Here is a 19,533-nt window from a genome sequence, read left to right as displayed (position 1 = left end):
GCGACAGCAGCGGTGACTGGAGCTAAGGCGCGTGCAGCTCGTCTTAAATACCGGGGCAGTGACATGCAAGGTTAGCGCATCCTCCTCACGACCTCGCACGACCTCGTACCCACCATGACCGTCACCCCCTACGTTCTCTACGGCCTCACCGGCAAGAAGGGCAGCACCGTCAACGGCGGCCCCCACACGCTCAAGACCAAGGTCGACCTGGCGTGAGTGGATGCCAACCCACCCCCGCACGAACTGACACCCCTCAGCATCCTCGGCGTCCCCTACACCGACGTGCCCCAGACCTTCCCCCAGATCAGGGGCGAGCTCGCCGAGGCCTCAGGCAACCCCAAGGTCACTGTGCCCACCCTCAAGGCGGGCGACGAGTACGTGACCGACTCGTGGGTGATTGCCGAGTGGCTCGAGGCCAAGCACGGCTCGGCCGAGCGCTCGCTCTTCTACGGGCCCGAGGGCAAGGCGTACGCCAAGTTCCTCGAGACGTGGGCCAACAACGACCTAGCCAACGAGATCCGTCCCTTCGCCGGGCCTAACGGCTTCGCCAACTCGGACCCCGACGTCCAGGTGTGGCTCGTCGCCAACAAGCAGGGCGGCGACGACACGGCCGTCAAGGCGGCTGTCGCGCGCCTCGACGACCCCGAGTTTGTCGAGAAGCAGACGGCCGCGGCGCGCGCCAAGCTCCAGACGCTGGAGAAGCACCTCGCCGCACTCAAGGCCGAGGGCAAGGGCCCCTTCGTGGCCGGTGACAAGATCACCCACGGCGACGCTACCATCTTCGGCTGGTACGCTTCGAGCCAGGGCCGCCCGGCCATTGGTGCCAAAATCTGGAGGAGCGACGAGCTTCCCCTCGTTGGCGCGTGGGTTGACGCGGTCATCAAGGCCACGGGTATCAACCTTTAGGTGTGGGCAGCGATAGATGTACAGGTTGAACTAGGGCGTGCGAATGAACATTGCACAGGGCGGCAGCGGGGTGCAGTGGAAGCGGCGGTGGTGTACCAAGAAGCGCTCGTACAACATCTATACATCTACTCTACACTTACCGGGGTAGACACAGTATCACAGCCCAGACCCCCTTCACCTCACTCCCATCTGATCCATCTCAGTGACGTCAAGGGCGACGCCACCTCAAGCACCCGCGCGACCATCTCCATCGCCTCGTCGTGGGACGACACGCCCTGGAACGACGCCGGGGGGTTTGGCAACGCGAGCACCGCCTGCGCTGCAGCGACGATGTTCTTGAGTTTCTGGCCCTGCGCGGCATCAGCTCCATCCCAGCGAGCCGCGTCCTACTCACCATGGCCGGCCCATTGCCCGACACAGCACCAGGCGGGAGCCCATTGATGACGCGCACGGTGCGACCAAGCACTTCAACGGGGTACTCTATCCTGAGCTCGCGGTGTTCCGGTTCAAACTGGAGCACCGAGTGTGACGTGCACGCGCGCCAAATCTCGGCGTGCAGCCAGAGGCGGGTGAGCAGAAAGTCGGCAGCCTGCACGGGCGACAAGTGGCCCGAGGTCACGGCGTCAAGCGTGCGGTGGTACTCCATCGCTGCGTCGGCATCGAACGTGCACGGCTCGACCTCGCCACACGCCCCCCTGATGCACTCGACCAGGCCCTGGTCGAGGATCTCGAACACGCGTGTCGTAGGCTCGATCTGCGCCACGGCCGTTGAGGACGCCCACTCGGCCGACATGATGCTCAAGAGGTGCGTCACTTTGCCGCGGATGGCAATGAGCGGGCGGAAGTGCGGCAGGCTACCCTCGAGCTTGGGGAGGATGAGTGCGTTGGACCTGGTGGTTAGCGGTCGCATGCTGAGTTACTACTCACCGATCGCCACTGGACAGGTGCCAGATTAACTGGATGGCAGTCGACTTTTCCGCCTCAGTGAACCTGTCGTACACCCTCGGGTTGCTGAGGTTGAGCAGCTCGACCAGCGCGTACGCCTCCCTCCGGCGGAGATACCACGCGTTGAAGCCGTGCGTGAGTCGGAGAGCAGACGACATGATGAGCGAGGTCGATATGTGGTCGAGATTGGGCCGGATCCCGAGCTCGGGGTTGCTGGAGTGCAGAGCGAGGGCTTCGCGGACGAGCGTGTCGGCCTGACGAGAGGAGCCAGCCTTGGCCGCCTCGAAGGGCAGGAACAGGGCCAGGCTGCACATTGAGAGCACCAGGGCGGCAAAGCTCTCGTTGTACAGGTGCTCCTTGTGCCCGAAGCGCTTGAGGACGCTGATGCCGTCGACCACGGGCCAGATGGTGTGCATGTGGGAGAAGAAGGCGTGCAGGAGGGAGGATATGCGCGCCTCCATCAGCTCGATGATGTGTGCGCGCGCGTGGAACGCGTGCCCGAAGGGGTGGTCGGGCGACGGTGAGAGCACGGCCGGTGGGAGGGCGAAGGGGGCTAGGCTCAGCGGCGAGTGCGACGTGACGAGCTGTAGCGAGCTCCGCGGCGAGTTTGAGGTGACGAGCTGCAGTGAGTTGCCGTGCTCGAGGGCCGAGAGCCATGGGTCGCTGGACGACGAGATGGGGGAGATGGTCGCCGTTGGGACGTGCGAGGGGCCTGCCTCGGCGTTGCTGTCCGTTCCAGCCTCGACAGTCGATACCGATGCTGTTGCCCCTGCCCCGCTCCCGAACACCTCCTGCAGCATGGTAACCGTCCTGCTCGTCAGACCCACCCCGCAGCACGACTCACTTGCCCCGCGGCCCCCGCTTCTTCCTCGACAGCGCGTACGTGCACCCGATATCGCTCGTCTTGCACTTGAGGCATGGCTGGTGGCCGTCACACTGGGCTGTTAGTTCGGCCGCACTGTGCGAGCTCGCCAGCGCTCGATAGTCTCGGAGAATGTGGACGGGCTGGTGGGCCTGCGTGCACGCTCGACCTCGACAGCACCAGCGGACCAGGCAACATTGGCACAACCTGACCTGACAATGCACGTGCGCCGGCCCTCCTCCCGACTCACCTTTGTTCGGCGGACGCGACACGCGTCACATGCTTTCGAAACCACGGACATGGGCGTGCTCTTATCGGGGCGGGCCGGCGAGCACCGCGGGCCGCTGGTGGCGTCTTGCGTCAGGCGTCAGAGGTTGTCAAAACAAGGACAAGCGAGATGGATGCAATGTCAGGTCAGTTGGGTTCGGCGCGGCGCTTGGCGGACCCGTGGCTAGCAGTACCGCCCAGGCTGGAAGACCGAGACAGGGAATGAGAGCCGGCGGGGAGCTTTTCATTTCGAGGGTTGTTCCTCAGATCGGGGTGGCCTTGGGCGCTGGGTCTGCACGTGTAAGGCCTGGGCTGGCACAATTCATTAGGCCATGACTGACATCCTTGCGTCACCTGTGATGGTCGGTCAGGTTGCGCGCCTGTCCATCCAGCGCGGCCTGCTCCTAGCCCGCAGCCTGGCGTAAGACCCAGATCCGATGGGGTATTCCCATCTGGAACAGAGCTGCTCGTCTGGCAGGCCTCTGGCGCCAGGCGCTCGACTGAATTGCCAGTTGTTTGGTTCCAGCGGCAGGGCAGCCCGTCGGATGGAACTGGCCCAGGCACTCTGCTCGACCCAGAAGACAGGCGGATCGGTTGTTAGTCCTTCTGCTCCCCTGCCTTGGATGCCGTTGACAGGTCGCAAAGTTGGGTTGGCTCCTTGGCGACGACGTGGGCGGCGGGCGGGGGTCGGTGACAGCCAAGGTCATGATGAAGAAAACAAGCTCCAACTCGTACTTGCACTTTTGCTGTTGGTCATTACTCTCCACTCACGACACTGCATAGACTCCCTCGCCTCGACGGCCACGCCCACGATGATGGAGTGGCTCTCGACCGCATGGAACAGCATCGGCTTCACCAAGTCGAGCGCGGCGAGCTACGCCGAGCGGCGGCGCACAGAGTTTGACGTGGTCAAGCACCAGTTCTTGGTAAGCTGCCCCAGTGGGCGTTGCTCACACCCAGGTCGCAGTGCACATGTCCCTCTCGGACGCGGTGGTGCGCGCCGACCCCGAGTTCGCGGGCGTCCTCCGCTGGATACTCGCATGGGAGCAGTCGCGGTACGAGTACAGCGAGACCGAGTACGCCCGCCTGCTGCGCATGATCGACAACTTCAACGGCGAGCTGGAGCACTTTCTCAATGACCGCGGCGGAGCGGCCAAGCTCGTCGCGAGGGAGATTGCCGGGTACTACAGCTTGGAGGATGGTGGTGAGTAATGTGTGGGGTGGGGGATGGTCTCCCTCTGGATGGGACCGGCGGCTTCGTTGTCGCCGTCAAGCGGCGGTCGGGCTCCTCTGCATCCGGCGGGCGCAGATCGTGGCATGCGCCTGCGTCACCGAGCGTCCGGGGTCTATAGTCGCTGGGCAACGTGCAGATCCCGAGGGTTGATCACACGACACGCGCGACTCCTCCCCCTCGTGCCTCGTCTCATCACTGACACCCCAGCCGACGTCGTAGCCGCAGGCCACGACCCCCGGCGCGTCCTCGAGGCGATCAACGCGCGCCTGAACGACGAGTACGGGCGGAGCACGGCGCTCGTCGTCTCGTCTGACCCGCTCAAGAACGAGAAGCAGTTCAGCCAGACGCGCGCCGACGTCGTGCGCCGGTGTATCCAGCACGTCTCGTGCCTCGTCGACGCGGTGGCGCAGGCCGAGGCCGACGGCCTGCTGGACCGTACGCGTCTCTTCCCGCCCAACGGGGCGATCAGCACGCCCTCGCACGCGCAGGTGCGGCACGAGGCCGTCGAGTTTGTGCGCCTGCGCGACGCGCGCGACGAACGGCTCATGCGCGTGCTCGAGGTCGAGATGGAGGGCGTGGCGTGGCCCACTATGTTTGACGAGCTGGCCGCGTGGCGCCGGGCGCGGGCGAAGCTCGAGGAGAAGGAGAGGGGCACGGAGGTGAAGGAGAGGGACTCGGATGAGAAGGAGAAGGGCACCCCCGCAGACCCCGCAGACGGGCGCCAGGACGCCGAGGTGAAGAAGCCCAAGGAGATCGCATAGACACGAGCATGGCCGCGAGGCTGGACACTGTACATAGACCTAGACTATGATAATTGTAGTGTATAGTTGTTAATGATGACACGCAAGTGGACAAGACGTGGGCAGAGCGGGTTGCTCCCTCAGTGTGGCCCTTCATTCGTTGGCAGGCCGAGTCACATATCATGCAATGTCTATCTAGATGCCACGAGCCTGTGCGATCCGCGCGTCGCGCCACACGCGGTCGGTGGGCTGCTGGAACGCAGACTGAGCTTCGAAGAGGCTTGCCGAGCGGTGGGTCAGGTCGGCTGGCGTGCTGTCAGCTGGATTCCTTGTCGAGAGTAGCACGTACCAATGACCCAGGTGTACCCGAGCGACTTGAACAGCTCTGGGAGGAGGGTAAGCGACGGCATTTGCCTGTTACCCTACTCACCGAGGTCGTACCGCCAGTCCTTCCCGTCCGGTGCGTCGCCCGGCGCGAGGAGATTGTCATACGACGTGGGCGGGATGCTGGGCGTCAGTTGGAAGTCTACTTCTAGGACAACTCACCCCTCGTCGAACACGAGCGGCGCGCCAGGCTTCTGGTACGCAGCGAGGTCGAAGCCCGCGAGGTCGTACCTGCGTCGTCAGCCGATAATCTTGACGCAAGAGCTGCCGACATACACCTCGCCCCGACCATCGGCCGGGTGGATATCGCCGAGGGTGCCGAACCATCCGAGCGCGATCCCCGCGCCGCGCGCCCAGTCCACCAGGCTGCGGAGCGGGCCGTCGGGCGCGCGCAGGCCGACCTCGAGCGCGAGGGTGTACGGGCGGGTTGCGTACGCCTTGGCCGCGGCAAGAACTGAGGCGTCAGCTCATCCAATCTCAGGTAGGTAGCTGCCCACCGTCCATCGAGCCCGCCGACGATGGCTCAAATACCGGGATGTACTGCGGCGCGCTCGTCGCCAGCGCGTGCTGGAACCACGACTCGGCCTCGAGCTCGGCAGGGGTGGGGTAGAACTCGATCACGGGCTTCCAGACGCACCAGTCTGGGGTGTCAGCTCAATGTATGGACTGCAGCTAGCTGACACACCAGATGCAGGGGCGCCCCGCGCGTTGGTGCGTGTCTTCATTACGTCGTACGCGATCGGCATGGATTCCTTGTCCTTCCTGAGTGGATGAGTACCGAACTCAAGCAATATCCACGTACACATCGAGGAAGACGATGATATCGATGCCGTGCGCCTTTATGAGGTCGAGGAAGGTGGCAAAGTCGAGGATACCCTCGTCGCTGCCCAGTTAGCACGAGTGGCGAACTCGCCAACTGACGTGATCTTGCCGTGCTCATTCTTGACCTTGAGCTGGCGCACGAGCGACCACGGGAGGCTGTTGGCAGGCGGCGCGTACCCCTTGCCGGTGTAGGGGCTGTAGATGTCTGGCAAAGGTCAGCTCGAACCGTTTATGTGAGCTGACCCTTCCTTGCGAGGTGCTCAGCAATGTTGGTAGTCCGCCCCAGCAGCCTGTCATGGAAGAGGACTGCGTGGTCAGCTAGTATGTCTCGTAATCACCAAGCTGTAAGTACCCACTCGGCGTGCCGTCGGACGTGAGGCGCAGGTCGACCTCGATACACAGCAGCCCCGCACGCGCGGCGTTGAGCACGGCGTCTGTGCTCTGCGCGTCAGCTCGGCCAGAGCCCAACTTACGTTCTCCGGCACGCCGTCCCACCGCAGCCCGCGGTGCGCGGACACGAGGAGCCCGGGCTGGGGGTTGCGGAAGAGGTCGAGGATGTCGTGGACTGAGAGACGGGTGGGCGCTGGCATGTTGGAATGTTCGGGAGGGAGGGAGGGGGAACGTGCGCGCTCGCGTGCGTTCAAGTATTCCCCCCGTGTGCGGTTTCCCCATTCTTTTGCGCGAGCTGGTGTTGACTGGAGACGGAGAAACGGTGGAGTGGGGGAAGGTCGGCTTTCATCCGCTGAGTGGCCGACTGGGTTTCTCCTCTCGGCGCAGCGTGGGCCGCCTTGCACCTGGCGCTCCCCCATACCTCCCCCTCACACCGTGCAGACCGCGTACGCAGGAGCACGCGCCATTGTTTCCCCGGTTGGGTGCGGGGAAACAGTGGCGCGTGGGCTCCCCTGCCACCTGCCTCCCTCGTCCCTGCCGCCTGATCGAGATACCGATAAAAAAAGAACCCCTGGACCCACCACCACGGTTTCTCCGGCTCACGTTCTTGGCCACCTGTCATTTCTCCACACCACCATTTCTCCTCCCCATGTCGTCGTCGTCCACACTACTCTGCGACATGCTCAGGCGCTACGCCAGCGCTATCCCCTAGCGCTTCGTAGATACTCCGCTGCTCGCACACCACGGGGCACGTTCCACCCCGCATCGATTCTCCATCGTTTCTCCAGCTCATCTCGCCGGCAACTGCCGCGACTATTGTTGATCCACAAGTCGACACGCACGTTCAGAACTGAGAGGTATACTTAAGCCGGCAAGATGGGAACCTCTTCCCCCACACCGGCGACACGCCCAGCCCCCTCAAGAAGCTCCACCATGTCCTCCTACGACGAGAAGAACGTCGCGGCCCTCGACCGCGATGGCAAGCAGGTCGCCGTGCTCGCGGAGAACAAGGATGACCTTGGTGAGCCCAGCTAGATCGTCGTTGATGGGGTAGCTGACCACCAGAATCCCGCATGACGGACAATGACAACGACGCGCGCGTATCCGACGCCATCGCCGCCGAGAACGCCGAGAAGAACATTGGCTTCTTCGCCGCCGTCAAGACGTACCGCCGCGCCGTGCTCTGGTCCATGGCCATCTCGCTGTGCCTCGTAATGGAGGGGTACGACACTGCGCGTGGGTCTAGCTCACCAACACTCGAAACCCCAAGCTAACCCCCCCGCCAGTCCTCGGCGCCGCCATCGCGACCCCCGCCTTCAGGAAGAAGTTTGGCTACTACGCCGGCGCGGCCAAGGGATACCAGCTCAAGCCTGCCTGGCAGGCGGCTCTGGGACAGGGGCCCACCGTCGGCTCCTTCTGGTGAGCTTCACTCTTCGTGTCGCAGCTCACCCCCCAGCGGTATCTTCATCGCATCCTACTGCCAGGACAGGTTCGGATACCGGCGCACGATCCAGGCCGGCCTCGTCGCCATGACGGCGTTCATCTTTGTCGTCTTCTTCGCGCCGAGGATTGAGATCTTCTTCCTGGGCGGCATGCTCTGCGGCCTTCCCTGGGGCGCCTTCTCCTCGGTAGGTAGCAGCTGGCTAGATCCCATGAACGAGCTGACACCCATCTCAGTCAGCCGTCGCCTACGCAAGTGAAATCACGCCGATCAGGTTGCGCGGATACCTCACGACGTGAGTTGTGGCGTGGTGGTGTGGCCTCATGCCTATCCTCTTGCCGTCCATCCGGCTCTCGTCTTCTCCCCACTGACACCCAACAGGTACGTCAACCTGTGCTGGATTATGGGGCAGTTCCTCAGTGCTGCCGTCGTGCTCGAAGTCACGAACAAGCGACAGGATGACTGGGCTTACAGGGTGAGTTGCAGGACCGCGGCCTTGCGCTGACCCATCAGATCCCTTTCGCTATCCAGTGGGTCTGGCCCATCCCCATCTTCATCCTCGTGACGCTCGCGCCCGAGTCACCGTGGTTCCTCGTCCGCCGCGGCCGCCTCGACGAGGCCCAGAAGGCAGTGGCACGACTCTCCTCGGGATCCGAGCGCGCCTCGCCTGCCGAGACGGTCGCCATGATGGTCCGCACCAACAAGATCGAGGAGGAGTCGCACGTGAGCACGAGCTACCTCGAGTGTTTCAAGGGCGCCAACCTGCGCCGCACCGAGATCACGACCGTCGCGTGGGCGTGTACCATCTTTGCTGGGTCAGCGTTTGCCAACCACCCAGAGTACTTCTTCATCCAAGGTAAGTGAGGTGTGATCATTCATCCACTCCAGCTCACACATCAGCCGGCATGTCCACCACCCAGTCGTTCAAGATCACGCTCGGTCTCCGCGCCCTCGGCTTCCTCGGCACGCTTGGCTCGTGGATCCTCATGTCGGTGAGTTGGCATCTGCCTCCCTGACCATGCTAACCCGCAGCACTTTGGCCGCAGGCAGATGTACCTCTTCGGCCTCTCGGCCGACGCCATCATCCTGCTCCTGGTCGGTATCCTGGCCAGCACGACGCACAGCCAGGGGGCGATATGGGCGCAGGGCGCGCTCGTCATGCTGTGGGTCTTCTTCTGGGACCTGTCTGTTACCGTGACGGCGTACGCGATCGTCGGCGAGATGTCGTCGACGCGGCTGCGCGCCAAGTCGGTCGGTCTTGCCCGCAACCTCTACAACGTGTGCGGCATCGGCGCCGGATTCCTCAACACGTACTCGGTCAGCGCGACAGCCTGGAACTGGAAGGGCAAGGCGGCCTTCCTCTGGTTCGGCACCTGTGTTCTCGCGCTGGTCTGGACGTTCTTCCGTCTCCCGGAATCGCGCATGCGGAGCTTCAGGGAGTTGGACATTCTCTTCGAGCGCCGTGTGCCCGCGCGCGACTTTGAGAAGACTGTCATTGCGGACGACGAGGAGAAGTAGGGGTCGGGGGGAGCCATAGATGGGTGGACCGGAATCGGGACGTGGAATCAAAATCGCAAGCCTTGCCTTGCACTTTGGGATGAATCTGTTGCTGCGCGGCCGAGTTAGTAGTTGTCGGGTCAGTGTGAGTTGTCGAGTGAGACCCATGCTGCGACCTCGCAAGCCGATATGCGTACATGCCACCCAGCGTTACACAGTGAAGAGACCCGCCGCACCCATTCTGCAGAGTCAGCACGGCTTGCGAGTGCAAACAGCCACTCACCCCGAACCGATACACATGCTTGTGCAGAGGATCTTCTTGCCATCGTGCGCACCCTCGCGGCGCAGCTCATTGACGCCGGTCACGACCTGGCGCACGCCCGTCGCTCCGAGCGGGTGGCCGAGCGCACTGGGGTCAGCGGGGGGAGCGTGTACACAACTCACATGGCACCGCCGTTCACGTTGACCTTGTTGATGTCGAGGCCGAGCTTTTCGACACAGTACGCGTACATCGAGCCGAAGGCCTCGTTGATCTCGAAGAGGTCGACGTCGGACGTGGAGATACCCGCGCGCTCGAGGACGGCACTGTCGAGTTAGCGGAGTGATGGAGACGCTAACTCACGGGATGGCGTAAACAGGGCCCACGCCCATGATCTTTGGCGTGACGCCGACGACCGAGGTCGCGATGTGGGTCGCGAGCACGGGCAGGCCCAGCTCCTCGGCCTTCTTGCGGCGCATCATGACGACCATGGCCGCGCCGTCCGTCACCTGCGACGAGTTGGGGCCGGTGCTCCGCTCGTCGCCCATGCCCTTGAAGGCGGGCTTGGCGCTGGCCATCTTCTCGGCCGTGAGGCCGTGCCGGATGCCTTCGTCCTGCGTCACCGTCACCTTCTTGGGTGGCGACGCCGGGTCCTCGGGGTCGGAGGGCACCGTCGTGGCGACGGGGAGGATCTCGTTGTCGAACCTGCCCTCCTTCTGCGCGGCAGAGGCGCGGTGGTGGGACAGCAGGCCGTACTCGTCCTGCTTGGCGCGCGAGACGTCAAACTCGAGCGCGAGCATCTCCGACGTCCAGCCCATAGGCTTGGCACAGTCCACGGCCGGGGGAGAGGCGAGGATGGCCTCCTCCTTGAACACGGGTGTGGGGCGCGCGCTTGGCGAGCGTTAGCGGATGATACTCGCGCACACAACACTACTCACTGGCTGCTCATGCTCTCGTACCCAGCAGCCACACCTACATCGATATCGCCAGCGCGGATGCTGTCCGAGATGTGCCGGAGAGCCATGAGTCCCGAGCCGCAGAGGCGGTTGATGGCCTGCGCGGGCGTCGTCTCGGGGAAGCCGGCGGCCAGGGAGGCCGCGCGCACCTCGTACGCAGGGGACGGGGGGTGACATGTGCCTGTGGTGTGAGTGAGCGTGAACTCATGCGTGGTGGTTCGGCCGGGCGAGAGTGGCATATTGGGTGGACCTCTGTGGTGGAGGTCTCGGGGATGAAATGTCCGGACGGCCGGTGACGTCGTGCACCTCGACCTCGACCGAGGGAAGGCAGGCAAGACCGAGGTCGCGCTGCCGCCGCTGCAACTCACCGACAATGATGTCCTCGACGAGCTTGGGATCGACGCCTGAGTCGGCAAGGCCGGCCTTGAAGAGCTTGTAGATGAGCGCGTCGGACGACGTGTGGGCGAGGAGGCCCTTCTTGGCGCGGGTGAGGGGGGTGCGTTTTGCGAACTGCGCGGGGAGGGGTCAGCGGGCAATCGGTAGAGGAGGCTGGTACTCCTGCAGCGAGCGGAGCGCTGGGAAAGGAGCTGCACGCACCGTGATGACCACGTCGTCGGGGCGCGGCTTGGTGATCTCGCTCAGTCCACTTGGGCGGGCGTACGCGCGGACGCCGAGCGTGCGGAGCGGGGCAGCCGCAGCGACGGCCCGGACGGCAGACTTCGTGAGCAGCATGGCGGTGTGCTGGGGGTGGTAGAGATGATGGATACAGTGGAGAGAAGAGTTACAAACAAGAGTCGCGAGATGGATGTTGGACGAGGATGGGTTGACTTTCGTCGGCGTAATCTAAAGCCGAGGGCCGTTGCCGATTACGCGCGGACTCCCAGCGAACGCAGCTGCTACCACTCGGCCGATGCCCACCAGGCTCTCCAGGAGCGCAGGAGCCAGTCTGATACATCTGACACATGGATCTCACGTTGCTCGCGCGTCAGTCAGCACCGGACCATGCATGCGTACCTCGTCGTCGTCGCGTCGTCGCCGCGGCCGCGCACTCGGTGCCAATCACCAAAGTAGCCGGCCGGTCCGATCTCGCTGATCGGGCGCCTCCGATCCGCTCAATGTTTGTTGGGCCCCACGCCGCGAGTCCCGCCCGACCCACCCCCGTTCCGTCCACCCCTCCCTCACCTCACTGTGACCTCCGGTATCGAGGGCCGCGGCGAACCGAACGGCGACGACTCGGCAGGGCCACGGCCCGACAGACCCTCCGAGACCTTGGCATCGCCAGCGAACCCACCGCCGCTGCCATATACTGGGCCGCACTGGCCACTCCTGCCCCAACTCACATCAACACGATGGCCGCGATATCCTTCAAGTCGAGCAGCGTCTCCCTCGGGGACAGGCGCGTGGCGTACATTGTCTCGGAGCCCGCGGTGGCTCGCGGTGCGCCGGTCGTCGCGATCCACGGACTGGGAGGGTGCGTATCTGATAGGGGTGGAGGGGGAGCGAACTGGTCGAGCATGCTGACATCCGACTAGCAACTCGTCGTTCTGGCTCCCAGCGCTGGCGGCTTCGGGGCTGGGCACCCACCGTGCACTCTACGCGTACGAATTTGACGGGCACGGCGAGAGCGAGTGGTCCGGACGGCAGCTGAGCATCGACGACCTGGTGTCCGACCTCGAGGGCGTGCTCGACGCACTGGGCCTGCAGCGTGTCGTGCTGGTCGGCCACTCCATGAACGGGGTGAGTTGGTCGGCTCTGCTGCGAACACTTGCTGACACCGCAGACTGTCACGTCGCTCTTCGCCCAGCGGCACCCGGAGCGCGTGGAGAAGCTGATCCTTCTCCACCCGGTACGCAACATGGCGCCCGCGGGCCAGGAGGGCATGCGCGCGCGCGCCGTGGCCGCCTCGACCGTCGAGGGGCTCTCGAGCATCGCGAACACGGTGTGCACGGCCGCCGTGTCGGCCGTGAGCCGGCAGGACCTGGCGGTACGCACGCTCATCCGGCACTGCGTGGCGACGACCACGCCGGGCGGATACGCCGCTGCGTGCCTCGCTCTCGCGTCGGCGCCGCACGTTGACGCGACCAAGACCGGCGTGCCCCTCCACATCATCGGCGGAGAGGAGGACTACCTCGCTGGGCCGGCGGCCGTCGCTGCGTGGGCAGCTGAGGCAGGTGGGACAAGCACTGTGCTCCGTGACGTGGGGCATTGGGGAGCTATCGAGGCGCCCGAGGCTGTCGGACGCGAGCTCGCACAAGCTCTGGCACCAGAGTAGGTTGCTTGGTCTGGCCGCGCTGACATGGAGAACGTACAACCTCATCCTTGGCACCTTCCGGTCGCCGTACCTCTACAACCTCCGCTTCGACACCCGTTCCCGCAAGCTCGAGCTCACGAAGACGTCTCCCGCAGTCGGCGGACACTCGTGGCTCGACGTCTCGAAGGATGGCAAGTCGCTGTACTGCACGATCTGGGGCGAGCCACCGCGCGTGGCCAGCTACGTGATTGGCAAGGACGGCGTGCCCTCGTCGCCGAGCGTCGCGCCGCTCCCATACCTTTCAGGATATGTCCGCGCCAACGGTAAGGCTATGTACTCTGCCGCCGGGCCGCAGGTGGACGTGTTCCTCCTCGACGCGGCGGGACAGGTCCGCACCGAGAAGGCAGTCCAGAGCTTCAGCCTCGTCTCCGAGGCGGAACGGCACAAGGGCGCGGCACAGCTCGACTTCGGCGGGCTCCGACACGGCGGACACAGCGCCGACCTGTCGCCCGACGGGACCAAGCTGTACGTCGCCGACATTGGGCGCAACTGCATCTGGGTGTACCACGTCGACGCGGCGACCGGGCTGCTCACCGAGGCGTCGAAGAACATTGCGACGCGTCCGGACGACGGGCCACGGCACGCCTGGCCCCATCCGAACGGCAAGGTTGTGTACGTGCTGCAAGAGCACAGCAGCTACGTCGACGCGTTCGAGCTGGACGGCGCCGAGCTGCACTTCCTCGGCGGCGGGCGAATCCTCCCGCCCGGCGAAGACGCGAAGGAGTACTGGGCCGACGAGGTGCGCCTGTCGCCAGACAGCCGCTGGGTCTTTGGAAGCGTGCGCGGCCTGATGCCCGAGAAGAGGGGGTACGTCGCCGCGTGGAGGCTACGCCCAGACGGCCGGCTCGAGCGCCCGGGCGACGACACCGCCGACCACCGGATCCAGACGAGCACTTCGGGAGGGTGGGCAAACGCAATCGCCGTGTGCCCCACCACCGGGCCCAAGGGCGAAGTGTGGCTCACCCTCACTGACAGCGAGGAGGGGTTCATCCAGATGCTCGAGTTTAGCGCGACGTGCGGGTTCAAGGTCCTGGACGAGGTGCGCGTCGGGAGCAAGGTGGAGCATGTGGGCGCGAGCGTTGCGGTGTGGCTGTAGACCTAGCTTCATTATGCAACCGTTAGGGAAGTCAGTGAGGGTCAGTTTTGTTCGGCAAGACAATGGGCACAGCGCAGCGGCGTCACATCACGACTACTAGTTCTTCGGCAGCGTCTGTCGTCAGCGCCGTCGACGCCAGCACAACTCACAATCCACACCTGGTAGAACGCAATCTTGAGCTCGCCCCCGACCTCAACGAGCTGGAGGCGGCCGGACCAGCTCACGCCGAGCGTGCTGCTCCCGTCCCTGTTCCCGTAGTCGAGGTCGCCGTAGGTCATGATCTCGTTCGGCTTGTCCGTCACAAAGATGCCGCGGCACACGTGCTTGCGCGTCGCGACCTTGGTCCAGCCGGCCTCGCGGAAGGCGAGGATGCCGGCGCGGTACTCGAACGTGTTCTGGCCCATGATGAGCACGGCGTCGGGCGTGAACAGGTCGGCGTAGTCGTCGTGCGAGCTCGCCTTGGCGTCGGGCCCGACGTCCGAGACGGCGTACAGCTTGTCGACGAAGGCTTGGATCGCGGGCGGGGCGGGCATGGTGCTAGTGGGGAAGTGGGCGAGTTTGAGATGGAATGAGAGGCGCTCAGGCTGAAGAAGTCTGTCCACTCGGCTGGTGGACGCGGTGGATGACATCATCAACGGCTATAACCGAGCGGGCGGGGCCGACACGGCAACGCCGGAACAGTGCCGGGCAGCGAGCACGCATGCATAGATGGCGAGCGGGAGGGGTATGGCGAGCAGGCGGCGCCTAGGAGCGTAGCAGCGTCGTACAGCGAGCTGCCGGTCAGCTTGCCGCAGGCCCCTCCCCCCTCCTTCACCCACCTCCCTCCTCCACCCACAACCAGCCCGACCACCCCCAACGACCTCCCTCCTACCTCCTCCCTACTGTCGGCGACCGGCCGACACTACCGGCCGGTCAGACCAGCATACCGCGTCGCCGCGTAGCTCGCTACGACGCCTGGTGCATGCAGCACCCGCCCGACCGCCCCAGACGGAAGTCTCAACCATGTGACGCCAGGGTCCGCCTTGGATCGGAGCTTCCGATCCTCGTCTTGTATGCGGCTACGACCCGCCCGCTGTTGCCGCGGCTCTCCCTCGGCACGACGCGCGCACCTGACGTGGGTCCGGGGCACCAGCTCGGCTTCTTTCGCCGCTGGCTGTGATCGTTGTCGACGGCCAACCAGCTGCTTATAAGTTGTCAGACTCGACCTGCGACCCGCCGCATACCGCATACCGCACCGTCTCTCACATCGCACGCAATGTCCAACATCGACTTTAGCGCGTACACCGACTCTGTGTGAGTGACTGGGAGCATTGGGGAGCGGTGGACACCGCTGACCGACCTCCAGCGTCAATGCCATCGGGCCAAAGGCGTCCCCGCGCGTCAAGCAGGTGAGTAGCGAGCTGGCCGGTGCTGCCAGCACGGGCTGGGACGCACGAGCATACGCGTGCCCGAGATCACCAGCTCACGCCCCAGGCCTTCCCCATCCTCATCCGCAAGATCCATGAGTTCCTCATCGAGGCCGACGTGACGACCGAGGAGTGGATGGAGGCGTGCAACCTCATGGTGGAGGCCGGCGCCATCTCGTCCGAGAAGCGCAACGAGGTCGTCCTCGTCACCGACGTGCTGGGCATCGAGTCGCTCGTCAACACGCTCGACCAGACGCGCGTGCAGCGCAAGGCGGCGAACGGGGTCGCGAACAGCAGCGCGAAGGAGAACCCGACCGACTCGGCCATCCTCGGCCCCTTCTACCGCTCCGGCGTGCCCGTCCAGCCTAACGGCACCTGCATTATCCGTCAGGATGAGCCCGGCGCGCCGTACACTCACCTGTTTGGCACGATCTACGGCGCCGACGGCAAGCCGCTGCCCAACGCGCTCGTCGACATCTGGCACGATGCCCCAGACGGCTTCTACGACGCCCAGAGCCCCGAGAAGCCAGAGTACCACTGCCGCGGGCGATTCAAGACGGACGCCGAGGGCCGGTACTCCACGGTGTGCCTCCGTCCCACGGCGTACCCCATCCCGTTCGACCACTCGGCCGGCAAGCTGCTCCAGATGATGGATAGGCACCCATACCGCCCGGCGCACATCCACTTCTGGATCGAGGCCGATGGCCACAAGACGCTCGTGACGCAGATCTTCGACTCGGACTCCGACTACCTCACCGACGACGCCGTGTTCGCTGTCCGCGACAAGCTCATCGTCTACTTCCAGCCCATCAGCAAGGACTACACGCCGCCAAAGGAGTGCGAGGGCAAGATGAAGTTTGAGCTCCAGCAGGACTTCCACCTGCAGAAGGCCGAGTAGGCGAGGGGACCGAGGGGAGTGGAGGGCGGAGTGTCTTGAAGTCTTGTACATATTCTGGATGTATTGGGTCAGCAGTCAGTGGGTGCGACGGGAGGAGTTGGGTAGACTGCAGCCGAGCTCAAGCTTGGTAACCACTGTCTCCGGATCGGCGCGGAGCAGATCGTGGCAAGGGCGTCGCAAGCGGTCCGATGCAGCTCAGCTGGCTCTCGGGCGTAGACAATGGGTGCATATGCTTGCAGTGGGCCCTCAGGTGCGAGATATTGGAGATTGGTGCGTTGATGGTGCCGAGGCGTCGTTAAGAGGAGAAGTCCGCCGTCGCCCCACGTTGCCGGCCTGACCCGCCGACTTGCGCCTACCCAAAGCGCGGCTTGAGGATCTTGCCAGCGAGAATGGGCATGTCGTCGCGCACAAAGTCCTTCCAGACGGGGCGGAACTCGTCAAAATTGCGGTAGTAGGTGATCTTGACGCGCGCCTTGCGCAGGCAGTCGATGGTGTGGCGGTAGCGCTGGTATCCCTGCCAGACGGCGCTCTCGACCTCGGGCAGGTGAGAGCCGGAGAAGCGCACGATGGCGGACACGACCTCGTCCTTGGACATCTTGAGGAGGGCGGCGCGGCAGACGCGCATGGGTCCGTACGGCTCGATGATGCTCAGGTGCTGGACGATCTCGGCGACGCCCTCGAACACGGCGTGCTCGTCGGCGTCGACGCGCTCCAGCCCGGCGAGATCGAGCGCCGTGAGGATGTTGGTGACGAGCCTGGGGCGGTTGCGGTCGGGGTGGTAGGTGTGCGCCGTGCGCTCGTAAAGCGTCGCGGTTGGGTCACGCGGGAGCGGGGCGTCGACGAGTGTGGCGGCCCGGCGGCGCATGTCGCTGGGTGATCAGTTGGGGTCGAAGGGCTTGCGTATGTACGTCTGACCGTCGTAGAATGAGAGTTGGAGAGTAGGAGTTCTGCAGAAGAAGTGTTGGGTGAGAAGAGGGGAGCTGGTGGACGAGAAGCAGGAGAGTGATGCACACAAACACGTTGGCAGCGCCGACATTCGCACTGGCGCCCGCACTGCCAGCAGCCTGGCAGGGGTGGGGCCGCTCGCCCAACACCTCGCTGCAAGAAGGCAAGGCCCAGCAGTGTCCTGTCATTTTTCTTGGTGTTAGGTACGTGCTTGCTGCGATGCACGAGCTGGGCGAGAACTCGACCTGCGCCTGTCACCCCCTTCCTTTGGCACGCAACTCAACAATCTGCACCCGCAAGAAGCGTGCATACTATCAACTAAAGTACACCATCATCTCGAAGACAGAGTGGCCCTACTCGGGGATCGAGTAGAGGATGCGGCGGTACAGTACCGGCGGAGCGGCCGACAAGCGAGACATGGTCTCGAGCATGGGCCAGACGTGTGTGTGGAGGTAGTGGTGATAGGCGGCGCAAAAGACGTCAAACTGGAAGGGCTCCTCCTCCAGCTTCACCCCAAGCAGCTGTAGGGTGTGCAGGGCCGTCACGTAGATGCGGTAGCCGGCGGACTGGGCCTCGCGTACGGGGACCGTGTCCGAGGTGAAGAAGCACCACATGAGCGGGTAGCGCAAGTGCGGGAGGTTTGGCGCACTGCTAGAGTACGTCTCGATCGGAACACGCATGAGCGTGCGACTGGCGAACTCGAGGCCGATGTGCCCAGCGATGCGCGACGCGTCGACATGCCGGATGCCCGCGAGGTCGAGCGCGTCGAGGTGTCGGGCCTGCCGGACCACCATGTAGGCGATGTGGCTCATTCTGGGGCGTGAGCTGTGCCAAGGGCACCGGGGGTGGGGGCTTACATTTTGTGGGCGGTGGGGGTCGAGAGAGAGAAACAATCAGATGAGGTGTGCAAAAGGAGGGGCAGGCGCAACAAACAACAACCAAAGCCCCCGCCGGCGTCACCCAACATCCGCCACTCGCACTGGGATCGGCCGTCTCTCGCAATGCACAATCCAGCATGCGCGGAGAAAAATGGTGAGTGCACAGAGAGGGTCAGGAAGCTCCTTCAACTTGCTTGTGCATGCGGGCATCAGGCTACGAGGGAACAGTGACCAGATGCGAAGCAAGGAGCAGGGAGCGACTATGATGTATGCACATTATGTGGGACAGACCAAGGCTTGCGCAGTTGAGTCGAGTCTTAGACGACCGGTCGCCACCCAGAGGCAGCTCAGTCGGCATACTGGGCCTCGGCGGCGGCGATAGCAGCGTTGGCCCAGGGAGTGGCCCACTCAATGTCGGGACTGAGGCACTGCAGGTCATTGATCTCGAACCCCTTGTCGTAGAGCTCGTCGAATAACTTCGCCCCCAGAATGATGAAGAAGAATGCAAAGAAGGCAAGCTCGAGGCCGGCGCACTCCAAGGGCGACCTTTCGGGGGTAGGGTACGCGACGTTGTGCCCGCACGAGTAGACCTCCAGACCGGCGGTGATGGCATCCTCAAAGATCTTGTCCTTCTCCGAGAGGATGAGGTCGACCAACTGCTTGCCTCCCTCGTTGCGGGGGATGGTGAGCGCGTGGTCCTTGAAGTTCTGGAAGTGCTGGCTGCGCGAGAGCTTGCGCATGGCCACGCGCGCCCCGCTGTGCATGAACGGCATGTACTTGGCGGTGAGGGCCTCGGTCTTGGGACTCATAAAGAGAGCCCACCAGGGGGTGTTGTGGGCGTTCGAGTCGCTGACAGCGCCCGCGGTCTGGGTCTTGTTGTCGCCGTCGGCGACAGCGGTCACGTCGTTGCCGGAGCGAGTGGCGGAGTCGCACTTGGTGGGCGTGGTCGAGAGGGAGTCGCAGTCCGCCGAGTACTCAATGGCCGGGCAGTGGACAGCGCAAACACCCTGGAGGAGGGTCATGCTGAGCGTCAGTGTTGCACAGGATGGCCGACTCACTTGTTCTTAGTCGCCGAGGGGTTCTGCGAGCGAGCCACACAGTCGCGAGAGCCCTCGTCGGCCGGGCAGTGGACAGCGCAGATGCAGCGGAAGAGAGTCATGCTAAGTGTAAGTTGTGAGCAGGGGTATCGACTCACTTGTTCTTGGTTGAGTGTTGTGAGTGCAAGGCGTGAAGAGAGAAGGACAAAGTAGGATGTTGGACGAGGGCGAGGGGTGCGGCGGGTGCGCACCGACACCA

At 64.2% G+C, this 19,533-nt stretch overlaps 12 protein-coding genes across 12 annotated transcripts; 5 read left to right on the top strand and 7 right to left on the bottom strand.

Moving 5' to 3' along the window:
- Window positions 1–114: 114 nt before the first annotated feature.
- Window positions 115–906, top strand: Q8F55_003414 (uncharacterized protein; the record flags this gene model as incomplete). Its single annotated transcript, XM_069351957.1, has 2 exons — window positions 115–212; window positions 258–906. The coding sequence occupies 2 exons, from the start codon at window positions 115–117 to the stop codon at window positions 904–906; spliced, it is 747 nt and encodes a 248-aa protein (XP_069209375.1).
- A 179-nt stretch (window positions 907–1,085) lies between these two features.
- Q8F55_003413 (uncharacterized protein) lies at window positions 1,086–3,014 on the bottom strand (the record flags this gene model as incomplete). Its single annotated transcript, XM_069351956.1, has 5 exons — window positions 1,086–1,256; window positions 1,301–1,796; window positions 1,834–2,661; window positions 2,696–2,787; window positions 2,964–3,014. The coding sequence occupies 5 exons, from the start codon at window positions 3,012–3,014 to the stop codon at window positions 1,086–1,088; spliced, it is 1,638 nt and encodes a 545-aa protein (XP_069209374.1).
- Window positions 3,015–3,792: 778 nt separating this feature from the next.
- On the top strand, window positions 3,793–4,975 carry Q8F55_003412 (uncharacterized protein; the record flags this gene model as incomplete). Its single annotated transcript, XM_069351955.1, has 3 exons — window positions 3,793–3,906; window positions 3,941–4,184; window positions 4,422–4,975. The coding sequence occupies 3 exons, from the start codon at window positions 3,793–3,795 to the stop codon at window positions 4,973–4,975; spliced, it is 912 nt and encodes a 303-aa protein (XP_069209373.1).
- Window positions 4,976–5,149: 174 nt separating this feature from the next.
- Q8F55_003411 (uncharacterized protein) lies at window positions 5,150–6,750 on the bottom strand (the record flags this gene model as incomplete). Its single annotated transcript, XM_069351954.1, has 12 exons — window positions 5,150–5,259; window positions 5,304–5,339; window positions 5,385–5,461; window positions 5,501–5,569; window positions 5,615–5,792; window positions 5,836–5,979; window positions 6,024–6,100; window positions 6,141–6,221; window positions 6,260–6,365; window positions 6,404–6,466; window positions 6,517–6,601; window positions 6,634–6,750. The coding sequence occupies 12 exons, from the start codon at window positions 6,748–6,750 to the stop codon at window positions 5,150–5,152; spliced, it is 1,143 nt and encodes a 380-aa protein (XP_069209372.1).
- Window positions 6,751–7,483: 733 nt separating this feature from the next.
- Q8F55_003410 (uncharacterized protein) lies at window positions 7,484–9,509 on the top strand (the record flags this gene model as incomplete). Its single annotated transcript, XM_069351953.1, has 9 exons — window positions 7,484–7,571; window positions 7,616–7,786; window positions 7,837–7,969; window positions 8,007–8,178; window positions 8,228–8,286; window positions 8,373–8,466; window positions 8,505–8,847; window positions 8,892–8,983; window positions 9,024–9,509. The coding sequence occupies 9 exons, from the start codon at window positions 7,484–7,486 to the stop codon at window positions 9,507–9,509; spliced, it is 1,638 nt and encodes a 545-aa protein (XP_069209371.1).
- A 189-nt stretch (window positions 9,510–9,698) lies between these two features.
- Q8F55_003409 (uncharacterized protein) lies at window positions 9,699–11,435 on the bottom strand (the record flags this gene model as incomplete). Its single annotated transcript, XM_069351952.1, has 7 exons — window positions 9,699–9,729; window positions 9,772–9,897; window positions 9,933–10,073; window positions 10,111–10,638; window positions 10,686–10,884; window positions 11,072–11,213; window positions 11,301–11,435. 7 exons carry the CDS (start codon window positions 11,433–11,435, stop codon window positions 9,699–9,701), a joined length of 1,302 nt encoding a protein of 433 aa, XP_069209370.1.
- Window positions 11,436–12,052: 617 nt separating this feature from the next.
- Window positions 12,053–14,110, top strand: Q8F55_003408 (uncharacterized protein; the record flags this gene model as incomplete). Its single annotated transcript, XM_069351951.1, has 4 exons — window positions 12,053–12,174; window positions 12,236–12,440; window positions 12,484–12,971; window positions 13,006–14,110. 4 exons carry the CDS (start codon window positions 12,053–12,055, stop codon window positions 14,108–14,110), a joined length of 1,920 nt encoding a protein of 639 aa, XP_069209369.1.
- Window positions 14,111–14,206: 96 nt separating this feature from the next.
- On the bottom strand, window positions 14,207–14,643 carry Q8F55_003407 (uncharacterized protein; the record flags this gene model as incomplete). The annotated part of the gene is made up of 2 exons (XM_069351950.1): window positions 14,207–14,224; window positions 14,260–14,643. 2 exons carry the CDS (start codon window positions 14,641–14,643, stop codon window positions 14,207–14,209), a joined length of 402 nt encoding a protein of 133 aa, XP_069209368.1.
- A 722-nt stretch (window positions 14,644–15,365) lies between these two features.
- On the top strand, window positions 15,366–16,414 carry HQD2 (Catechol 1,2-dioxygenase; the record flags this gene model as incomplete). The annotated part of the gene is made up of 3 exons (XM_069351949.1): window positions 15,366–15,403; window positions 15,456–15,498; window positions 15,584–16,414. The coding sequence occupies 3 exons, from the start codon at window positions 15,366–15,368 to the stop codon at window positions 16,412–16,414; spliced, it is 912 nt and encodes a 303-aa protein (XP_069209367.1).
- A 352-nt stretch (window positions 16,415–16,766) lies between these two features.
- Q8F55_003405 (uncharacterized protein) lies at window positions 16,767–17,279 on the bottom strand (the record flags this gene model as incomplete). The annotated part of the gene is made up of 1 exon (XM_069351948.1): window positions 16,767–17,279. One exon carries the CDS (start codon window positions 17,277–17,279, stop codon window positions 16,767–16,769), a length of 513 nt encoding a protein of 170 aa, XP_069209366.1.
- Window positions 17,280–17,712: 433 nt separating this feature from the next.
- Q8F55_003404 (uncharacterized protein) lies at window positions 17,713–18,171 on the bottom strand (the record flags this gene model as incomplete). Its single annotated transcript, XM_069351947.1, has 1 exon — window positions 17,713–18,171. The coding sequence occupies one exon, from the start codon at window positions 18,169–18,171 to the stop codon at window positions 17,713–17,715; it is 459 nt and encodes a 152-aa protein (XP_069209365.1).
- Window positions 18,172–18,584: 413 nt separating this feature from the next.
- Q8F55_003403 (uncharacterized protein) lies at window positions 18,585–19,396 on the bottom strand (the record flags this gene model as incomplete). The annotated part of the gene is made up of 2 exons (XM_069351946.1): window positions 18,585–19,260; window positions 19,296–19,396. The coding sequence occupies 2 exons, from the start codon at window positions 19,394–19,396 to the stop codon at window positions 18,585–18,587; spliced, it is 777 nt and encodes a 258-aa protein (XP_069209364.1).
- Between the last annotated feature and the right edge of the window lie 137 nt (window positions 19,397–19,533).

Source organism: Vanrija albida, assembly GCF_041260175.1.
Source record: "Vanrija albida strain AlHP1 chromosome Unknown contig_3, whole genome shotgun sequence".
In the NCBI taxonomy this organism is placed as follows: domain Eukaryota; kingdom Fungi; phylum Basidiomycota; class Tremellomycetes; order Trichosporonales; family Trichosporonaceae; genus Vanrija; species Vanrija albida.
This window is presented reverse-complemented; position numbering and strand designations above follow the sequence as displayed.